At 39.7% G+C, this 23,197-nt stretch overlaps 1 protein-coding gene across 1 annotated transcript in view; it reads left to right on the forward strand.

Annotated features, from left to right (window-relative positions):
- The window catches only part of LOC137770875 (guanine nucleotide-binding protein G(q) subunit alpha), a 289,351-nt gene that overhangs the window by 182,138 nt on the left and 84,016 nt on the right, over positions 1 to 23,197 (forward strand). The window contains exon 3 of the mRNA XM_068553922.1: positions 14,920 to 15,074. Within this exon, the coding sequence (XP_068410023.1) occupies positions 14,920 to 15,074 (155 nt within the window). The remainder of the gene's footprint in view (positions 1 to 14,919; positions 15,075 to 23,197) is intronic.

A 23,197-nucleotide genomic window follows, 5' to 3' on the forward strand; every position in this document is an offset into this window, starting at 1 on the left:
AACAGGTGTTTTATGAAGACTATAAATGCCCCAAGAAGATAAGAATAATTAGGAAAGGCTTAAATGGGAGGATGGATAGGATTCTTGGAAGACTGAGTCCCCACTACACATCCTTTCTTCGCCAGATCTGTAGGTTGGCTTTTTAATTAAGGGCTTCTGCTATTTGTGACCAGCGGTTTCCTTCATAAATGCAAGACTCCTGTGCTGTATTTACTGGCTACACACTCAGACCCACAGATGCAGAAACCGTGGATGGCGAAACCCACGGATATGGAGGGCCAACTGTGTTCATTCACCGTTTTACATCAGCGACTTGAGCATCCACAGAGTTTGATATGCAAGGGGCTCCTGGAACCAGTCCCCCGCAGATAACGAGGGATGACTGTATTGCTAGAAGCTTTCACCTCATACCAAAATTTTTTTATCTCTATGTAATTCATCCTTATTAAATCAGATATTAATGAATGGACAACAAAAAGAGAACACTTTCATAGAATGATAACGATGACTGTATTGCTAGAAGTTTTCTCCTCATACCAAAATCTTTTGTCTCTATATAGCTCATCCTTATTAAATCTGATATTAATGGAAAATAAAAAGAGAAGAACGTTTTCATAGAATGAACATTAATCCAGATAAACTATTCTGAAATCGCTATGTGTGCAACATTGTTCTTAACCTCATTCCAGCGCACCAGCTCTCTCTCTACGGCTGCTTCTCTTTGTTTTCTCTCCCCCTCAATCTTCCGCCTTAGGTTAAAAGAGATGAATTTCTCCCTTTAATTCATTTTCCTAGCAAGAGATCATTTTGATAAACGATGTTGAAGCTCTAGAAAGGTTGATATTTCCTACCACCAAGTGAAGGGAATTTTGAAATATGTGTAGATGGTACCCACAGAAACTGCAGAAGGGAAGAAATTGGTCATCTTGTGCTATCCGTAAGAAGAGGTTAGTGACAGGTTATCTTCCTTCTGAGAGTTGTTTTCTATGGAGGTTCCTTGGAGTGAAGATCAGAATGTTATCAGAGATGGATTGTAGATCAGGTGGCACAGTAAAAAGGAAGTAGGAGCTAAATTTAGAAATTACATGAAAGCTTTTCAAAGATAGATATAAAGACACATAAAAGAGGCAATATGCATTTTTATCTTCCTGAAAAAGCAGTGAAAATGCTAAGTCTTTTTGAGTTATATAAAGATTGATTTGGTTTGGTTTAATTTCGCAACCCATGTGCTCTGTCACCAGTCAGATTTTCACGGGAAGCTCATCAGAATTTAAGGGGAAGAGCACATCTGGGTATACAATATTTGATAAAATCTTCATGCACATCTATCTGGGTGTCTAAGAAAAGGTTTTAGTCAAGTTATGATCTTTGCATGTTTTGAAAACTCAACATTGAGATGAATACTGTGTAATGAGATTTGGATTTACCTATGGAGACAGAAAAATTTGTATGTGAAGAAAGTTTAACATGCTGCTATTTGGAAAAACAGTTTTAACTGTAAAATAACCACCAGTGATCACTGTAATTATTGTATAATTTAAGTAAGAGTTTAAAATAGCATTTCCTTAAGATATCAAACTGTTAGTGCTATATAGCATGTTGGTAGGAATCATGGAAATTATTTTATTTTTGAAATAGATTCCCTAAAGTTGAACCACCTCCCATCCCCCCACCTCCTCCCCACCCTCGCAAAGGGTTAGTTCACTAAATGTAAGAAAAGCGCTGGGTTGAAGGTATTGCACCATAATTCCCCTTGGATCATATCTGAAGTACAAACTAAAGGGTGCTTCTGTGCACTGAGCCATTAGTGTGCGCTTGTTACTGTGCTGTTTTATGTATAGTATTACATTCAAGCTTTATGACAGTGCTGTGATGAAGGTATCATTATCTCAGTTTAGGGATAAGGAAATTGTAGCTTGGAGAAGCCTCAAAGCAAGTAAATGGGAGCATGGATGAAACTCGGTGTTTGACACCAAAGCCACAGACCCTTCCTTAGCTACTCACCGTGCATCACACCTTATGACAGTCATGACCACCTGTAACAACCCAAACCTTATGGTACCATTTTCCACCTAACACGTGCCCTGGTCCCCTTGGTTAGACCAGGGTAGATTGGAACTCATAACACAAACATTCACAGTTCAGTGTAACCACAGTGCTAGGATATAACTTAAAGGGATGGTGAGGGGAAAATACTGGAAGATCACAGGTGCACAACATTTTTCAACGGGATCCTGACCAGGAAGCTGAGACAGTGCCCACTGGTGAGCGTCAGATACAATGTAATTCTCAGTTCCTCTCATGCAGAGTGTATAAGCATCCTTATCACACGAAGAATGCAAGACTTACACAAGCTCTGCGGGAGTTGGGGGTGGTGGGTAGGGTGTAAAATCAAATTTCTTCAGGGCCAGGCAGGTAATGTGAAGCTGGACACGTTCTGTTCTTTAGCACAACTTAGTTAATTAGGTAGGGAGTTTTGGCATTATAGGACAGAGGATATTCTTCACTTCCGTAAAGAATCATCCTCTCTCCCTTTATTATTGACAACAGTGAGGGGCAGATAGTAGCTTACGAGCTGTGGCCTCTTGTCTTCTTGGAATATGGGCATAGTGTTGCTGGATTTTACAGTTTATCAAGAGAAGTAGGAAATCTATTTTTCTGTTTAATGGAAACGTTCTCAATTTTAGATGTTGACCACTTTAAAAAAAATTGTTTGTACTAGACCAAGCAGGTCTACAGACCGTCAGGTCACTTCTAGTCTTCTTGATCCCCTAGCCCAAGTCTTCCCCATACAGAGGTCGACCCTGCGTCCTAGTTTGCCCGAGACACTTTCGCTTTACACCTCTTGTCCCAGCATCCCACCAGTTGAGCATTTGTTCTAGTTTCTCATTTTTTAATGAAGCATTCTTATTAATAGCTGTATTAAAATAAGCCAGGATGGATTTGATAGACTTTCACTTAGTATTTCCAAATTCTGCCCATGCAGTTGAACAGATTTCTCACTTTAGCACTTGCTTAAATCTGAAAGATGTTCCAACTCTTTTCCAAATCCTTCCCAGATGCAATGTAACTGCATCTCTCTTTCAAAGGCAGCATGTGGGCACTCACTGCTAATATGGAACAAACGTGGACAAGAGAGACTAGGGACAGCCAACTCCTTCCAGCGTCTAGGGTGGTAGGGAAGGATATGTCGCTGCTGCCTTTATCATCCGTTTGTTATTAGCCAGTCATGCTGTGCTCTGGTCTATAAGTTGTGAGGAACAGGAACGCACCAGATCTTCAGTGAGCAGGGTCAGTGGAAAATTGTTAGATGTATGTGAAATTTATATGGAAAAATCTAGGTTGAGCAGTCTTGCCACAGTGGTCTTGCCATGATAGCTTTTGCTTCCATGGTTTTATCATTTATTGTTTGGTGTAAATCTATAACTGTTTGTTTTATTGTCTGATAATGATTTTATTTTGTAATAAATTCTTTTGGCCACAATAAGCTTTTTTTTTTTAACCCGAAAATGCGTATTTAACAAAAAATTTAATACTGAATTTTTGTTTCTCAGAAAAGTGAATGGTAATGTATGACTTGTACAAAATTGTTTGTTGATATTTAGCAGCATCCACCATTATACCCAAAGTGATATCATCCACCACACAAAATTCAAATGACACAGATCTGCTGAAAAAGTGTCAACATTACTTCAAAAGTTAGCTGTTATATTCAGAGGATTGTGCCCAAAGATGACATTTTAGCATGGGCAGCTGCAGGAAATGCATTTTTATATTACTCTGTGAAGCATGACTTTTCATTTAGATCAAGTGACTTTCCTTCCAAGTTAATTTGGTTCATTTTTCATTCCAAGTTTTCTTATTCGGGTGCAAAAAAATGAGGCAATAATTATTCATCTGTTAACTCCCTTAGCAGAAGGAAATCTTTGCAAACGATTGATGGTTTGGTTTTCTCCCTCTTTTAATTCATGGAATCAGGGTACAGCTTTTGATAGTTCATTTTGATAAAGTGAAACCTCTCTCATTATTTTGAATACTATGAATGTTTTTGCTTCTCTAAAAAATGTTGAAAATAAAAATATTTTGTGGTAATGATAAGAACGTAGTGCTTAATGGTGCACAGTGTTACGGTAAAACATTTATTAGATTAAGAAGCCTATGGAGCAGAAATGTACTTGCAATTAGTTATGACTCACGCACAGTCATAATTGTTTTCAAACAAGCTGTGATAATCTACCAATCTTGAGTTTTGTTTCCTAAAGGTATCTGTGGAAGAAGAATATTATGAACTGATAAATGAGATACTTCCTATGAAAATATTTGAACTGAAATATTTACAAATTTGCATTTGAAAAAATAATAGAGTTAAGAATACCTCCCATTTAGCAGAATTTGTTTTGTGCTTACCAGGTATTTCAGCCCGTAAGAGAGAATATTTTTAATTAAAAATATTAAGGTCTATAGAGAAGGACCCAATTGAAAATGTTACAATTTCAAATTTATTAACCTAAAATTCTTAATGCAATTTTGAGGAATATTGCAGGCAATTTCATGAAATAGTTATATAATATGTCCATAATGAAAAAAATATAGTCTTCTTAAAAATGTCAGGGATAGGATATTAAAAACAGAAATGGCTAAGAACATAACTAAAATACATGAATGTACCAAGAAAACTTCTTATTTTTTTTTTTTTACTTTATATGGATATATGAAAGTTTTATTTTTTAGAAAGAATTTTATGTTTGAAAACGTTTTAACAATACCAATATAATATAACTGATGTGTTGGTCAATAAATAATATTTCAAAGATATATAGCATTAACTATTGTTAATATTCCTTTTCATACTCCAGAATGTCATGTATACACTATAAACTATATCATACTCTCACTAGAAAGTTACCAGTTTCTCAACACTGATCCAAGTGACTTTTTACAATTGATTCTTATCTGTAATCTTCCTGAAATTTGGGTCCTTTCTCAAAGTGACAAATTATATGTATTACTATTTGCCCCCCAAAAGTGCCTAGCAAGATGTGGGTTCTCTTATTTCCCTTCCCTTCTTCCTATTCAGATTCTAGATGTTTCATTACTCTTCTTCACAGAACAATTAGACATCACTGCCGTTGATTCTTTTTACATCCTTACTGTTGGAACAGTTTCTTGCTGTCTGAGTTAAAGAAGTATTTAGACAAGTGTTCTAGGAAGTTCCTTTTGTTCTGCAAAATTCTGGGGCTACGAACCTTTCGCTTTCAGTTCTCCTGAAGACAGTTTCTGAAGCTGCAGTGGTCAGGTTTCACAGTGGGTGTCCTAGAAAGACTCTGCAGGACCCTGAGATTTCCGGGTACATCTGGACCTCCCTTCATTAAGGAGCTTGTTCTTTCAAATTTTTTTTTTCAGCCTTGTCTGAATGTCTACCAAGCTAAGAAGGGAAATCTTGATCTGTTTTTCCTATTGGCAAACAAAATAAAATTCCAGACCAGCAGCAACACACTTCTCTGGTTAATAAGATTGTAGGAGCCCAGACATTGCAAAGGGCTAAAATGATTATGTTTTTTTCTGAGACATAATTTCAGGAAATGAACCACATGCAAAATGTGAACTCAACAATGAGAATGATGTGAATCTATAAAGCAGGCACTAGCCTGTTAGGCCAGCGCGCGGAAGCATCAGCCGGTCAGTTGTTTTGCTTGTGTAAAATCAGTCCTTACTTGGTTGTTGGGAGTCTCAGTCTCTAGTCGGTGTTTTTCAAAGTGTGATTCACGAGAACACCAGCCTCATCAGCTGACCTGAGGGGGAAGTGCTGCCATGGTCCTACAGTAATGCCTCCACCCTTACCCTGTGCTCATGGATTCCTGGCACCGTTGTCTTATTAAAGGTTCTGAGTTCTGCAGTATAGACCATCTGTTTAACTTTTTATAAACATCATTCTCTACAGTTATCTGACTTTGGCTCTAGAACCCGCTTTTCAAAAAAATAGCCATTAAAATCCCAAGTAACTAATGGTCCTGAAATATTCTTTGAAAGTAGTCATACAAGTATGCCTAATTCTTTGACTCTTAATAAATAGGTATATCTTTAAAAGAATCTTCTGATTTCTTCTTTATCACTGTGACTTTGAATTAGCTCTTTGAAAATACACTTTTTTGTAGTATTCACAATGTGTGTGTGTGTATTACCATCATAATCATGAAGGTGATAAGTAGCATTTCAAAGAGTGCACAATTTTTTATTTCATCCCAAGATTTTACAGACCTGAGGGCAAGATTCTACAGACCTGAGGGCAAGATTCTACATAATGGAACCATGTAATTACATCAGTCAACAGACTCTTTGGAACTGCTTGGTGTGTGTTATGCCGTGGTGCATCAAGCTCTGACCTGCAATGTCATTGATCCTGATAACTATGACATGGCCTACGAACATGAAAAAGGAAAATAACAAGCAGAGGACTAAATAGAAAATACTTGCGTGAAATTTATAGTGGTAGAGCCAAGAAAGAGATGGAGTTCTTTAAAAGAAAAAAAACATTTAAAATAATAAAGGAGTATTTTCTCCATCGAAGAAGGAATCTGCTATATGTTAGATTAAGCAAATGTAGCTTATAGCGAAGCAAAACCAAAAAGAGAAACAGATTTTCAGCAAAGTTTTTGGGGAAAGGCAGTGTGCCTTATAGTCATTGATTACCTTGGTGAATGCTGTAATAAAGATTAAAAATAAAGCTCTAACCTTAGAAAAGCAGATCTAACAGTGATAATAAATCAATTTGTAAAATCTTCAAGTAGAATAATATGTGACAGTTTAATAAACTTTCTTGTCTAATATTTTGCTATCTGGGACATTTTATTTAACACAAATTATCAGCTTCATCAGTGTCTAGTGTATTGCCTGACATATGGTGGAAAAGTATTTGTTGAGATAATATTTATTAATGGTAATTTTGAAATAGCTCAAGATTTCATAGTAATTATAATACTTGTTTTAGGTATTTTACTAGCAATTCTTATAACTTTTCTAACTGCCCTAAAATGAATTATTTTCCCATTTCATAGATGAGGTAGCTGAGGTTCAGGAAAGTTGAGAGACAAGCCTAAAGACACAGGGCTGGAATGTGACAGAGTTATGATTGAAGCCCGGTTTCATCTCAAGCTGTTGTTCCCCATCCCTGGCAACTATTTACATAGCATTTACATTGTATTAGGTATTGTAAGTAATCTAGAGATGATTTAAAGGATATGGGAGGATATGCATAGGTTATATGCAAATACTATGACAATTTTTATAAGGGTCTTGTGTACCTGTGGATACCTACTCTGTTGTGATACCGGGGTAAAGAGGGGTGTGGATGCTTTAGCAAAGGAGAATCAGTAGATTCCCTAGCACTGAAAGATTCCACACACAGGATTTATCATCTTCATCAGGGACTTCAAAAGGCTGTGTCATGTAGTCATTTGTAATTTTGCTGAGCCATGAGTTGAATCATAAGTGTGGAGAGGCTGTTCTGTAGGAATGAGTCACTGGCTACGTGAACCCAGCCAGCAGCAGCTCGGTGTGACTTTGCTGTTCTTTGTCATTTATGCAGTAATGCCCATAAGAAAATTCATCAACAACTGTCACTCTGTGTTCAGTGCATCTTAATGAATGAAGGTCAGCTGTTCAAGGTGTAATGAAGTCAGAGAAGGCGACGTGGTCTAAGAAATGATAGTTCTTGCCCACGTTTTTGGTAGGAAATTTTAAGGGGTGTTTGCAAATTTGAGGACTCTCTGAGATCCATTACCCAGGCTGGTCTCTAGAATGTTGTTTCACATTTGAGCAAATAAAGGTGGGTGATTTGCTTAAGGTTACAGAGCTGGTAAGTGTGTACACTGCACGTTTTACGTTTCCTGTGCTATTTTCCTTTTCTTCTGCTTTTTAAAGAGTTAGCAGCTTTGGGTGTTAGGTCTGCCTTTTAGTGTTTTACATCCTTTCTGTCATATAACCATCTAAAATAAATGCCATAGGGACTTCCCTGGTGGCGCAGTGGTTGGGAGTCCACCTGCCAATGCAGGGGACATGGGTTCGAGCCCTGGTCCGGGAAGATCCCACATGCCGCGGAGCAACTGAGCCCGTGCGCCACAACTGCTGAGCCAGCAGCCTAGAGCCCACACACTGCAACAAAGAGTAGCCCCCACTCGACACAACTGGAGAAAGCCTGCACGCAGCAGTGAAGACCCAACGCAGCCAAAAATAAATAAATTTAAAATAAATGCCATATACCCTGAGAAAACCATAATTCAAAAATAGTCATGTACCAAAATGTTCATTGCAGCTCTATTTACAATAGCCAGGACATGGAAGCAACCTAAGTGTCCATCAACAGATGAATGGGTAAAGAAGATGTGGCACATATATACAATGGAATATTACTCAGCCATAAAAAGGAACAAAATTGAGTTATTTGTAGTGAGGTGGATGGACCTAGAGACTGCCATACAGAGTGAAGTAAGTCAGAAAGAGAAAAACAAATACCATATGCTAACACATATATATGGAATCTGAAAAAAAAAAATGGTCAGAAGAACCTAGGGGCAAGACACGAATAAAGATGCAGACCTACTAGAGAATGGACTTGAGGATACGGGGAGGGGGAAGGGTAAGCTGGGACAAAGTGAAAGAGTGGCATGGACATATATACACTACCAAACGTAAAATAGATAGCTAGTGGGAAGCAGCCGCATAGCACAGGGAGATGAGCTCGGTGCTTTGTGTCCACCTAGAGGGGTGGGATGGGGATGGTGGGAGGGAGGGAGATGCAAGAGGGAAGAGATATGGGGACATGTATATGTATAACTGATTCACTGTGTTATAAAGCAGAAACTAACACACCATTGTAAAGCAATTATACTCCAATAAAGATGTTAAAAAATAAAATAAAATAAATGCCATTGTTACCCCCATTTAACAGATTAGGAAACAGAGGTTTAGAGATGTTAAATAGCTTGCCCAAGTTCATGCTCAACTAGTACTGGGTGGAGGTGGGATTATAACAGAGAGATCTGATCCCAAGGTCCATTATTTTACTCTATTTCCTTTGAGAAGAAAACAAAAAAAGCCTGTTTTTTTGGTTTGTTTGTTTTCATAACTTAGAATCAAATGCCAAAATGGAAATAAGCAACAGGAAAAAAAAAAAGGAGTGAGAAGGTGTGCACCTTGGTTCAGGATTAAAACATACTCAGACAGCAGTTCAGAATTTTTCTAATTCAGAGCGCCTCTGTGTGTGTTGGGCATCCTTTCAAACAGAGCAGCCCTAATGAGCTAAATATTTGTGTCTAAGAGCTTCAACAAATGTGGAAGTTACCATTTGGTTTTCTACTTCTAGAGTGTAGGAACCGGAATAGGTGTGACATTCCAGCCTAAAGCCGCCTCGAGCTGTTAATGAGTTTTTGAAAATCCTTCCAAAGTGACTATAAACTCTTTTTTATTTCATCTGAAGGCTTGGCCTTCTGTGGGCAGGGTAAGACTCACTGTGGTGGGAACTCAGTTCTTCCTTCCTCTTGCTGAAGCAACCTTGGAAATATCAACACATCTAAGATTTACCTGAATTTTATGACCACCGAATCACAAAAACAAGACATTACCACATTGGCACATCCTGCGGTTTCCATGTGGTCTTAACCGAAAATTCTGCCAGAGTTCCTAAGAGTACTACTTAGTTCTCACAATGTTCCCTCTGAGGCTTGCCACCAGCTTGCTAAGAATTCTGAAAGCTAACTTTCATTATTAAGTATTTCCATCCAGTGTGTTCAACTGTAACTTGAAATGAAATAGAATTATATTTTGCATTTTGTTTATATGATTAACTAACTCATACCTGTTTTGCTTTTCTATTTACAGTGTTCAAAATAAAAAGGGTAGTCAATTGTAACTGTTATTTATATTATTAGAAATGACTTCATTCCTTTTCGTCATAGCCTTTTTCATTAGTAATTGTTTAATTTCACGTAATTACTTGTGATTTTTACTACTTCACATCTGACATTTGGACAAATAGAAAAGGGTCTTGTTTATCTTCCTAGTCTAACACATTGTACTAAAAAATATTCTTTCCACATACAGAATATTTTTTACCAAAAAAATGAGAGGATTGCACTTCCATTGAGGACATTGTATAGGCAATGTAAAAATTCTGTGTGTATTTTGTAAAATGCTGTCATACTTAAATAACTTGAGAACTTCAGGTGAAAGCTCTTACATAAATGCAAATTACAGTTGATTATATTTGAATGTCATTTTACAAAACAGCAAGGGTGGAATTAAAAAACAAAGCTTAGTAGGCAATAAAAGTGACTTAGAAATTATGACCTGGATGAAGGCAAAGCGGTGATCTTGTGATTTTTGAGGCCAATATACTTTCATAGTTGGTGGAGGTTGATTATGGTTCATAGCTGAGATTAATACTGTAGCTTTCATTGTGGAGGTTAATTTGCAGTAAGGGTCAGCATGAAACTTCCTCACTAGACTGTTTTTTTCCCCACAGTTAAAAGAGAGGGCCATGTTTATTTTGTCTACTGAGCCTTTGTTCACCTATCCCTCCTCCTCAGAAGTCACACATCTTCATCTCCACCTGCCAGCCGAATCCTCTCTTCTCTCTGACATGTTGTCTGACCTCTCTATCCATACTGAGTTCTACTTTCTCAACCCCTGTGTAGCATTGCCGATGTACAGACTTAACCATGTTCTGCCCTTTATTGTCAGGCACTGTTTGAAATAGTGAGGTCTTGTTTCAATAAATGATATATTGTGTGCTCCTGGAGGGACAGTGTTGTAACTCCTTGGTTCTCCATGTATTCTAGATGTATTTATTTACAGTCATGTAGTTAATGGCTAGATGAAGCCTTAGGGAGATGATTTGTTTCAGTTGCATAATCTTGTGGACCAGGAAAATGAAGCTCTATAGAGGTAAAGTAGTTTCTTCTAAGGGTTATGGCTTGTGTTAGGCGTAAAGCCAGGCCTAGAATTTAGGTGTCCCAATTTCCAGTTTAGTATAATTTCCACTCTTCCTTATATACTTCATTCAACGAATATTTATTGAGCATCAGTGGCGGGCACTCTGCTAGACTCTGATACTGCAATGCTGAGCCTGTCTTGGAACTTACACGGTGATCAGGGAGAAGGATACTAACAAATATCACACAAATAGATGCACACTAGCTACTGAGATAAGTGCTGTTAAGGATTATGTAGTTCTGAGAGAGTAGGTAATGGATGGAAGATTTCCTTGAGAAACTTGTCTTTGACTTGTAGGACTTGGCACTGTGTTTATATGTCCTTTTTAAATGCAGTTAAATTAGACAAATATTTGTTGTTGCTCACTCTGTGCTGGGCCCCAAAAGAAATTAGAGCCAGTAAGCTACAGCCCCTTCCCTCAATGTATAGTCTAGAAGACGATAAGCCAAGAGGTAGCTATCAACAGAAAGCAAAATGTAGAAGTTCCATGGTTCAAAAGACACAAAGCTCACATTTTGGGGGAGAGGAGGAATATTAGGAACATCTCCCTGTCAGAGATGGCACAGGATACGGCCCCTGAACAAAAGCTAAAGAAAGGAATAGAGAAGGCCTTCCAGGTGTAAGAAAAAGCAAACAGAGATGGAACAAGATAGGAAATTGGAGGAGTTTTTTAACAATAGAAAGTAATCTCATTTTACAGGAGCAGGCTTTTTCGGTTATACAACTGTTGAGGATGTTGTCTATTTAAATGCCCTTACAGTCAACTGAAATTAAAGATGGAAATGCAAATGTTCCCTCATTTCTACTCCTGGAGCACATAATCCTGTGCTTTGTTTGGTTGCCCGCTATATGGACTGTTCCCCCCAACTCCACCCCTACCCCTCTGTGGTAACTATATCTAAGTCTTTAATTGCTATGTTACCTAGCATTTCATTGGGGTTCAATAAACATTTAATCATCATAGCAAAAAGTGTCTGCTATGTTGAAACTGTTTTCTCTGGTATAAGTTACCTTCTCTAGAAACAGAAACAGAACTCCTTCCAGATGACATGGCTGGCCCAGTGTAGTGAGTATCAAATTCAGTTTTTAAATACTGCCTACACTAACCTGTATCATCACGTAGCTTTTATGCAATTCAGAGAGGTCTCAACCATTTCTCCCTATGGATAGTATAATAGTTTGCCTAAATATTGCTGTAGGAAAGTGCTGCAAAACTACTTATTAGCGTGTGTTAAGTGGCCAGCTACTGTGTTCCAGGTTCTGGGTAGGACATAGTGTTATTGGTCAATCTTATTAGGGAAGTAAATGGAGGAGCAAATGAGTGGTACCTGATCCAACTCAGGCACAGATATACTTTATCGTTTATAGCATTGCTAAGAATAAAAATTAGGGCTATTTCATGGAAAAATCTAGATTTTTGGCTTCCCTTGGTAAATCGGAAAATCTGGCAACACTGGGCCTATATCCCAATGGCAACAATTAGTGGGAGGTAAATAGCAGCTGTCCTCTTTAATTAGGGTGTGTGTTTCTCAGTGTGCTGTAGTCCCTATCACTCCCTGTTGCCTACATCTAGCTTGTTTTATTCATTTCTGTGGCTTCCTGGCCCTTATAATGCCCCTTGCTTTGGAGTACTGTTGCCTTTCTGGGACCCTTCTCTTTAGTTTCCAATAGCAGTTTTCTGGCCAGCCAGACAATTAATGATGACCACAACAACTAGTGTCTGTGTGATGCTTAATAGTTCACAGTGGTTCTCAAACATTTCCATGTATCAGAATCATCCAGAGGGCCTGTTAAAACAGAGATTGATGATCAGTTTCTTATTCAAAAAGTTTGAGGTAGGATGGAAGGATTTGCATTTTTATCACATTCCCAGGTGATGCTGCTGGTGTGTGTACCGCCTTTTGAGAACCACTCAACTACTGCACTGTAGCACAATAGTAAGTCACATGAGCTTGTTGGGGCAGGATGTTCCCCACCAGAGATAATATTTGGCAAGATTAAGCAACTTATCCAATGTCATAAGAAACAGCGGAGTCAGATTAAAACCATGTCTTTAGAGTATATCCAGCAGGAGACCATCCCGTACATCCCTGTTCCTGCCCCACATCTGCCCTCCAAGATGCACAGAATCCTCTAGAGAACGCTGTAAAACAGACATAGCCACGGGGATTCTAACTGAGGATTATACCATGGGTGATCGTTGTTGTATCTCAGGACACAAAGAGTTAGCACTTGTTTGTATTCAGTGAGCAAGGGCAGAAAGGCGGGGTCAAAGCTTGACATCAGGCATACCTGTGAAGGTATGAGACATGCCTGCTGGGCAGAGTGCAGGAGGCCCCACAGCCAGTGTTTTGTGCTTGAAGGAGGTCCACTTGAGCAGGTAGACGGCAGAACAGGTGGGACCAGTACAGTCTTTGGTGTTGACACGGAGCAACAGGTGCTACAGAGCCAGGCGGAGCACAGCACTGGGGATTCATTGGGGAGCCAGTGATACTGTTTTCAAGGGGGAGACTCATGGGGAACTGTGATTGAGGTAGGCCCACCTGAGGTCTGAGACTTGGGAACAGGACTTCAGGATGGCAGGATTGCTGGTGGGATAAGGCAGATTGCCTGGGCAGGGACTAGGTACAGAAAACAACTATAGGGATCCGTTTTCCAAGATTGGGGTGCAGGGCGGAGCTATAGGGCTTCTCACTTACTAGATCTGACTGTCAGGGTCAGAGCAGAACTAGCAAGAACGGTGGTCTCTTCAGTCTTGGCATGTTGGGCTTCTTAAAACTTTCTCTAAGTCAAGATTAGTCTAATGACATGGGGCCCTTGCCTCTTACAGGATGAGAAGGAAGATAAAGATGGGGAACCAGACAGGCCTAACATGGATTAAATTTATTAAATTCTATCTGCTTAAAACTCTATGAAAAGAATAATTGGGTCATCATGTAATCAAGATAACCATTCACTGACCTAGTTCAGAAGTTTGTTTCTCTGTACAAAGTCAAGACTGTTTTAACAAATCATCAGCCATCTGCCTCCAGTTTTCAAGATAATTAGTTATTTGCTGATTTACATATTTACGTGCATATGTAATTTACATGTAAACTACACCCATGAAAACCTATTTTGATTGAGATTGTTAGACAGTGATATATTCTGGTTAATTTGGGGGTTGACCATACAACATTTTGATTTCAATCTTGTTGAAAAATGTGTTTAAATCTTTTTACCTCTTTCCTGCTAAATGTTGTATAATGAAAATAACAAAGTCCTTTTTCCTTGTTAAAAAAAACTGGATAGCCTCCTCAATCTGATAATATAGATAAGGCAGCTATAAAATAAATATTGGCAATTCAGGGGTGTGGGAGTGGAGAGGCATGCTTACTGCTGCGCAGATTCAGTCGTTAGTATTAACTGTTCTTCTGTGGTTTTACCCCAATCCTAGAAGCGAGCCATAGAAACTAACCCTGATTAGTTGAGGAGTCTGATTGAGCTTCTGCTACTCAGTGAATGCCCAGCCCATGAGAACACTCAGGGCTGGGTATATTATGTGTTTGATTATAATAAACTATAAACATAGAGGGGATAAGTGTCTGTTTTTTCCCTTTAATAACATTAATTGTTTTAGGATTATGATCATCACCTGAAAACAGTCATTATGTGTAGCATGACATCCTCATTGTTCCGACGGGAACCAAACACTCTGCTTTCCTCTAGTCAACTTTAGGTAGCCTCATGGTTTACTCTAGAGGGAAAGATTTGGGACTGGGTTTTATCTAAGGAAAAAAAAGAAGAAGCATTACGTTATTATAAACCAGTTCAAAAACCAGTATATGAGGAAAGACCTCACTTGTGCACAATGTAATGTGCAAACCAAAGGCAATTTTCAGTGATGGAAAGGAGGTTAAAACTATTTTTTTTTTTTTAAAAAAAAAACAGGCTCACGCACAATTAGTTCGAGAAGTTGATGTGGAGAAGGTGTCTGCTTTTGAGAATCCGTATGTAGATGCAATAAAGAGTTTATGGAACGATCCTGGAATCCAGGAATGCTATGACAGACGACGGGAATATCAGTTATCTGACTCTACCAAATAGTAAGTATTCCTCCAGGAGGCCCTTTGGATCTTTCTCTTTACTTTCATGTGCAGGTGCTCTGCAGTGAGACCTTCTGTGTTCTGTAATGTGTGTATTGTTATCTGATTCTGACTGCACAGTTAGGAAGTATAGGTATTAAACTTGTGCCAACCTCATAAAGTTAAACTATATTGTAAGGGGCTGGCATCATGAGTCAGGGAGAGTATTTTACTATTTTCTGTTTGAAAAACAAACTGAAGACTCTAGGAATCTGCATTCACTAACCTGTCTCTTTCCCCACATTGTAAACCAGCAATTCTCAAACACATACTTCATTGTGCTTTGAAATCTTGTAATAATAATTTTTAATGCAAATTTCTGATCTTATTCATATGCTGGAAACCACCTACGCACATTAAGAACCGCAAACAAATGCGCTTGATTATGGCTTCGCAAACATCAGACTTCCTGGTTTCTAGTTTCCAGACACAGAACCTTGGCTGCTTTCTGGGAGCCACTGTTATGTTGATGGATAGATTTGCCTTTGCATGAAAATTGCGTGGGAGTCTAATTCTGCATGCATTCCCGAATTATTTTGTGAGCTGTCAATCAAAATCATGTGTCCTGGGAGAGATTTGCATCCTAGAGAGGTTTGTTAGTTCTCTAGATTAAATCTTGCCTAACAGAAAGAAAGATCTGGCAATCATTGGATTAATGTAATCAATGTGGTCAGCAATGTAGATAATTGGGCGCCTGAAAAATGGATTTTTTTAGTAGTATTTAGCCAGATTTCTGCCTACATTAATTATGTTAACCCAGCATTTGCCTCTTGTATTGGTTCTGGGCAGACAGAAGAAAGGGTGGAAAATATTCAGCAGCCTCAGGGCAGTTCATATGTTGAAATGACCCTCTGGATGAGAACAGGACCATGGGGAAAATAAGGAGCCCCATAGGCTGATTGGCATCGCTCAGCAGTGCAGAGAAGATCCAAGAGCTATTTGGCTCTGTTTTTGCAGTAAAGTGGATCATGCTCTTACCCTAGTTCTAGGCATTTGTATAAGATAAGTTATGATTCAGGTCAGCCACAGAAATGTTGCCTGGTCAAAACAGTTCTTGTATTCCTAAGGTAAATCTGAATTACGTAATTCTGAAATGTGACGTGGAACGCTCAGGAACGCCGTGTCTGTCGTGTTTAAGCTAATACCCACTGCTGTGTGCCTCTGAAATGAGTGCTTCCTCATTCCCTACTTCTTTTGGCCTTCTTCCACGCCTTCACGGAGCCTTCCACACTGCCTGTCCTCAGGCTTCCTCTTCTGTGTCTGCCCGCCTTCCTTGGCCCCCTTCCCTTCCTCCCTCCCTCTCTCCTCCCCCCCCCCCATTCCTACTGTATAAGTTCCTGTGAGTAGAGAGATGAAGAAGATGCATTCAGCTCTTATGTGTTCCAAATTCTGCCCCCTCAACCTTTGACCAGCTGTCTTCCTTTTACTTCCTGCCCCCTCTGTCCTTCTGTTTCCTTTGCCATGTCAGACTTCACCCATCTCCCCCACATTGCTGCTGTGTTTTACCCCTCGTTCCTGTTCCTGCTCATTATGTCTTCCCCTGTCCGCCGGTTTACCCCTCCGCCCTCACCTCTGGTTCTCCTTTAACTCCTCTTCACTTCTCACTTTGCTATTGTGATGCCTCTCCTGGTCCTTACTGAGGAAGAAATCCTCTATTATAAAGTTATATTCGCAAATAAATCCTCCACCTCTCGTCATTTCTAACCCCTGTCTTTTTACTTTATCATAAATCCTGTCTCTCCCCCTCCTCCTCACCTCTTCTATTCTTTACCTGTCACCTAGATCTGTTCTCCCTACAGAGAAGTCTTGCGACTAGGGTATCAGAGCACCAGTGTCCCATAATGATGTTGCTTACCAGGGTTAGGGCTCCCCGTTAGGAAATGCTCTGCCTCCTGCTCCTGGGATGGGCCCTCTGAGGACACCTGGGTCGGCCGCTGCGGTTGTGTTCTTGAGACAAAGCTCCACCATATGTCTGGTGACATTCCTTCAGTTTAGATTTGTGCATTCCCAGACAAGTACCCGTGAGTTGCTTTAGGGCAAAGAGCTATCCGCAACTGTTTCTCCAGGCCCCTGTTAGCACTGTGATGCTGGGAAAGCCACCATCTTAGAATTCTGTCGCACAGCCTGCGTCTACCATAAAAACACGCCTGCTCTGTGGGCACGTCCCTCGTGTTAGAGCTGAAGATACGGGAGCACCTGGGACAGGCTGATCTCAACCCCTTCACGTGATTATTCTTTAAACAGTTCTACTTTCCCCTGATGGGGATAGGGAGAACTCGATTTTCTAAACTGTACATGTGGGTATATAAGTGCATGCACCTGCACTTTTTTTTTCTTTTTTAACCATATCTTTATGCAGAAGTAATAAAGTAAATTATGTGTCCTTATACCCACATTTCAGTATGCATCTTTTTGAAAAAATAGGGCATTTGCTTACATAATAAATAATATCATATTATACCTAAAAATAATCAGCAGTCCTTTTCATCATTCTATACCCAGTTCATATTCATATTTCCCAGATTCTTCCAAAATATCCTTTAGAGTCAGTCGATTTTAGGGCTACACATTGCATTTGGTTTTTATGTCCCTTAAGTCTCTTTTAACCTAGTAGAGACCTGCTTTGTATTTCACTGGCATGTTGAAAAGATTGACCTGGATTGGGCCTGATTGCTGCCTCAGAGCGTGATTTAACTTTCTCTTCCATCTCTTGGATTTTCTACAAACTGGAAGTTGCATTTAAAGACTTGATTACATTCCAGTTAACCATTGTGAGTAGAATACACTTTAAGTGATGTCATACACTGGTTTACCCATCAGTGGTAAGTTAAGGTTCACCACAGTGTTAGGGCACTGACAGCCTCCATTATAAAGTTATAATTTTTTCCTTCTGCCACCAAAAGCAATCTGTGTGGTGTTACTTTGTCACTGTGTAATCTCCAGTTCCCCATCAACTCTTCACCTGATCGTTTTAATTCCAATCAATAAGTCTTATCTGGTTTAATAATTCCATTAGGATTTGTAAAAGAATGATTTTCTACTTTTATCATTTGGTCTTTGTTGGCATTCTTCTATGAAGTAGAAGGTTTTCTCCTCCACTGGTGCTATTTGCTCATCCTGAAATACATTTTCTACCAAAAGGTGTATGTTTCAGTCTTTTCGTTACAGTAATTTGTTACATAGGCTAAATAGATGGTGACTGTATAACTTATCCAAACCAGGACATTTTGAGAAGGAAGGAGTTACTATTAATAATTGCAGTGAAACAGCAGGCATAAACTGGGAATCTCCTGGTCAAGCAGGGACATTTGGTCACCTTAGCTAAATGAAACCTAAGGAGGTGTTTTGTTTTTTTCCCCTTCATTTTCTCTAGAAGACCCTTGTTTACTTTCAGGGAGTAGAACCAATCTATTCCTGCCAATTATGTAAGTTGTGTGTGGAAACCTGAGTTAGCTGACTCCATCCATGTTTCTGATCTCTAACCAGGATGTTTCAGCACTCTTTATATTATAGATCAGGGCCCAAGGAGCCTGGCTGGCCTGCCTTTAATCCCATTGTGCCAGGAGGCCAAGTATTAGAGTCACTTTATTCTTCCCCATCTTAGTCCCAGGCATTTTCCTTTTCCTTAGCCAGGAAAACCTTCCCAGCACAAAGATAAGACCAGTGGCTTTTTGGATTCACCCATTTGCTGCTGTGTTGCACATGTTCCTCCAGTGTGGTCCAGGGAATGCCCCGTGAACTGCGGGGATAGTACTGAGGAGGATGTAGGTCCCGTATCTTGAGCATCACTGATTCCCAGTACTGAATTCATTTTCAAAGAGTGACTCAAAATAATTCCTTTTTCTGCATTCGAGATAGTTGTTACCCCTTTTCCTTTCTGACGTTTGTGTACATTCCACTGGTGTGTCTTTTAGTATTTTGTCCTGCCTCTGGTACTTCATGTGGAGGCATGTTGTTCTTTCTATCTTTATAATTAAAATTTTAAAACTTTGTTGATATTCTGCACCTAATTTCTTATATGGTATCATCACCTTACAGAAATCTTTCTGAATTTAAGACCAGCCTCCCTGAGTACTGACTGTCTCTCTTGTGGTTCTTCAATTTAGATTTAGGGAACATGTAGGTACCTAATCTCTAGCCGTGTGAGAATCCGTGCCTGCCATGCCCATCTGCTTAAAGTTTGCAGCTTAACAGCAATTCTCTCCAGGACCCTGCTGGTTGTGAGAGTCAGTGTAGGCCACTTGCCAGGAATACTGAGAACAGAGGCCAAACATACCTCCCTTCTTTTCTATCCGATGAGCTCCTGTTTATCCTTCGAGACCCAATTCAGGAGTCACACCCTCTGAAAGTCTTGCCCAACACCAGAGATAGTGAGTCACTCTGTCACGTATCTTATTTAACACTTGTACAAATCTCCTTTGTATCTGGTATCATGTTTACTGAAGTGTCTCTCTCCTCTGCCCACAGTGCCTAACATTGACTGTTCATGTTTGACCTTCACAAATGATTGTTCCATGAAATCATAGATGGGTAATTTCCACTGTTTCAGTGACCGTGACGTAGGCACTATCTGTCTTTGGCCATTATAGACGAACTATGAAGTTCCAGAGCTAAAGACATTTAAGTCTTTTTTCCTGCTCTTTTTGAAGGTCTGGCATGTGGAAAGTTCTATTATCAAAATAGCTGCCATTTACTGAACACTTCCTGTATGGTAGATTCTGTGCTTAGTCGTTTATATGCAAAACTGTAGATATTTCTTATTATCCCTATGAAACAGAGGAGTAAACAGGGTCTCAGAGAGGTTGAGTGACTTGTTCACGGTCACACAATTAGTAAGTGATAGGAGTAGGAACTGAAATCAGATTTGCTGCCTCCAGAGCCCAAGTTTTTAACCACTGTGAAATCCAGCCTCACAGAGGATGGATGGATGGATGGATGGTTGAATGAATGAGAGAGAGAGGGAGAGAGATAATTGACAGTTGTTAGATATATAGATGATAGACTAATAGGTAAAATAGCTATGATTAGATAAATCACTTACCATGAAAGATACAAATTATTTATTAATCTTTATTAATGTTGCCTATAGGTAGTTCTGATTTACTGGAAAACACACCCAGCAGGGTTTTGATTATCATCCAGAAAATTTAACCGTGTTTAAGAGTATATCAATTGTTCATACAACATGGAAGATATTCTAGGTCACACAGAATTGAGAAATATTATTTATTTTAGTCTACAGTCTTATTAACCCCTTTTCCCATACTCCATCCAATAACTTTACTGGAGTCAAACTAGAGCCAATACGAACACTAAAATGATTTGAGCTTTCCTTTTTCTACTTTGATTAGCCAACTTGCTGATCATAATAAACAATCAGATGGCTCAAAGGACAGGCAGCACTGATAGAAACAAGGAGATGGGAAATTCCAGACGACCAATAAGCAGTTTAGGATAAGTTTGCAATTGGCTTTAATTTGGCATAGTCTTCCAGTTCTATTTAATGAAAGACTAAAAAAGATACTGGAGAGTTTTGTAGATTCCCTTATTACCCTTTTTGTTATTGATTAAAAAAAGTCTGAGGCCTCTGAATATCTTTAGATAAAGAGTACAATAAACAGGTGGCTGTAGGTTTACTTTTTTTTTTTTTTTTTTTGCTGGGGTTCACCACCTGCCTTAATAGACTGAGACATCAGGTCAAATGAGTTCACTGCCTACGGTAGCAAAAGCTCCCTGACATTAGCCAGAGAACACAAATCTCAATCAACGTGGCATACAGTGAGAAAAGTCCTCACACAGCAGGCTTTTGGCAAAAGACTGCTGTATCCTTGTTCACCTTCAGGGACCAGGTAATGCCTCGTCTTGCTTTACTGAAGTACCCTCCAGGGATTTCAGTAGATCAGACACCTTGAAATTTCCGCATGTTCCACAGCCCATGAATCCAAAGTACATGAAAATTGGCTTTGGGGCATAAGTCCAATTTGGAGTTTACTTCTAACTTCACGCTTAAATTTTTTATTTAATTTAAAAATGCACAAGGAATTTGAATGTTGGATTTTAAATGCAAAATGAATTTTCAGAGGTAGGTTAGCATATCCGCCTGCTTTGGGGCTGAATCCTTCTTGAAGAAGTACCTTGCTAAATTAGTTCCTGACTCATGAGCCAAATACTTGAACCTGAGCGTGTGTTATCTCTAACTCTCACAGCCATTCTAACTTTACTCTTTATCTGACTATTAAAAAGAAGTGTAAGCCTACTGCAGGCTTTTGGAGGCAGACGAGACATTGTGTGGTGAGACCATTGGGTCAAAGTCCAGCCTTCGGTGGAATTGCGTCTGCCATTCCTCACCTGTGGGGCTTTTGACTACGTAAGTCTCACTGGCCTCAGACACTGGTGTGTCTGTTCTGTAATCTCTAAACTCTTTTCTAATTCTGAAATCCTTTGATTCTGTAATAGCAGAATGCCTTTATCTGAGAAACCATTACCCTATGCAGTCAAGTGGAAACCTGGTACCCCCCAAATTTACCTGGAAATATAATGAACAGAGAGATTATTCTCTATATAGTTAAATGACTAAAAATGCTGTCTTGAGCTCAGAAGAGGGTATTGAGAAGAGGGTATTGATCTTGCATATGTTTGCTCTTTTTTAAAGAGTGACAGTAATAACATGGAGTGGCCCTTTTTTCACCCGCGTAACATATTTACTTCTATTTTTGTTTTCTTTTATCTAATGAGCCATATCTCCTAATAACATACATTTATTTGTTTATTTATGGCTGCGTTGGGTCTTCGTTGCTGCTCACAGGCTTTCTTTAGTTGCGGTGAGCGGGGGCTACTCTTCGTTGCAGTACACAGGCTTCTCATTGCGGTGGCTTCTCTTGTTGCGGAGCAAGGGCTCTAGGCACGCAGGTTTCAGTAGTTGTGGCTTGCGGGCTCTAGAGTGCAGGCTCAGTCGTTGTTGTGCAGGGACTTAGGCAACATGTGGGATCTTCCCAGACCAGGGCTCGAACCCATGTCCCCTGCATTGGCAGGCGGATTCTTAACCCCTGCGCCACCAGGGAAGTCCCTCTCCTAATAACCTTTTGCAAGAATACAACATACCCTGTATTTGTCTTCCACAGTGAACTCTGATGATTCTAAGACTTGGTCTCTAGTGTTTCTTTTTCAGAATGCTTGGAGGTGTTAGAGGTGGTAAGACTTAACCACTGTAACCTTCATTACAGAGATGTGGTAGGGAAGGGGGTTTGCCTTGACACCTGTTCGTCATTCATTCGCTCTGCTTGAAGGGCAAAGTGGATGTGGGAGACGCTTCACTCTGTCAGTTTGCTGCTTGCTCATATTTCGGCAGAATGTTTGCACGTTCAGTAGTTTGACCTCTTCTTTACAATCCTTCCCACAGTCTACTCAGGATGACATTGTACCCACATGAAACCAGGGGCGCTATTACTATAGAACAGGATTGGAAAACCCGCAGGCCAAACTCAACCTGCTGCCTGTCTTGATAAATTAAGTTTTGTTGGAACATAGCCAAGCCTATTTGTTTATGTGTTGCCCAAAGCTGGTTTTGTGCCCAGTGGCAGAGTTGAGTCATTGCAACAGACTGAATGGCCCACAAAGCCTAAAATACTTACTATCTGATTTCAAACCACCCCAGCTCGCATAAAAAAGAAAAGAAAAAAATTGCAAGCCCCTCCCATGGAAGAAGACTGAATATTAAAAGGCAACTAGCACTCTGCTTCCACTTCTGCCATTTAGATAGACCCTACCTTAGGCCTGGGATGCTCTGAATCAACCCAGAGATTCATTTTTAGAGAACTGAGAGAACAGATGGCCTGCAGTCCCACAGCAGTACTCCATCAATAGCTCTTTGCACAACAAAACTTCAGATAGGAGGTGAGCGTCAGAGAGCTCTATAGACTGTGTTCCCTGGTAGTACCTCTAAATGCCGTGCACAGAATGTCCAGTACTAAAGATGGCATAAATGACCAGAAATGTTGACTGAGTAGATTTGGCTCTGAGAGTAAGGATTGTGTCTCGTGTGGCTTGGCTTTTGCCCCCATTGTAGTGCCTGGTGCAGCTGGTTG

Source organism: Eschrichtius robustus, chromosome 10 (genome assembly GCF_028021215.1).
Source record: "Eschrichtius robustus isolate mEscRob2 chromosome 10, mEscRob2.pri, whole genome shotgun sequence".
In the NCBI taxonomy this organism is placed as follows: Eukaryota; Metazoa; Chordata; class Mammalia; order Artiodactyla; family Eschrichtiidae; genus Eschrichtius; species Eschrichtius robustus.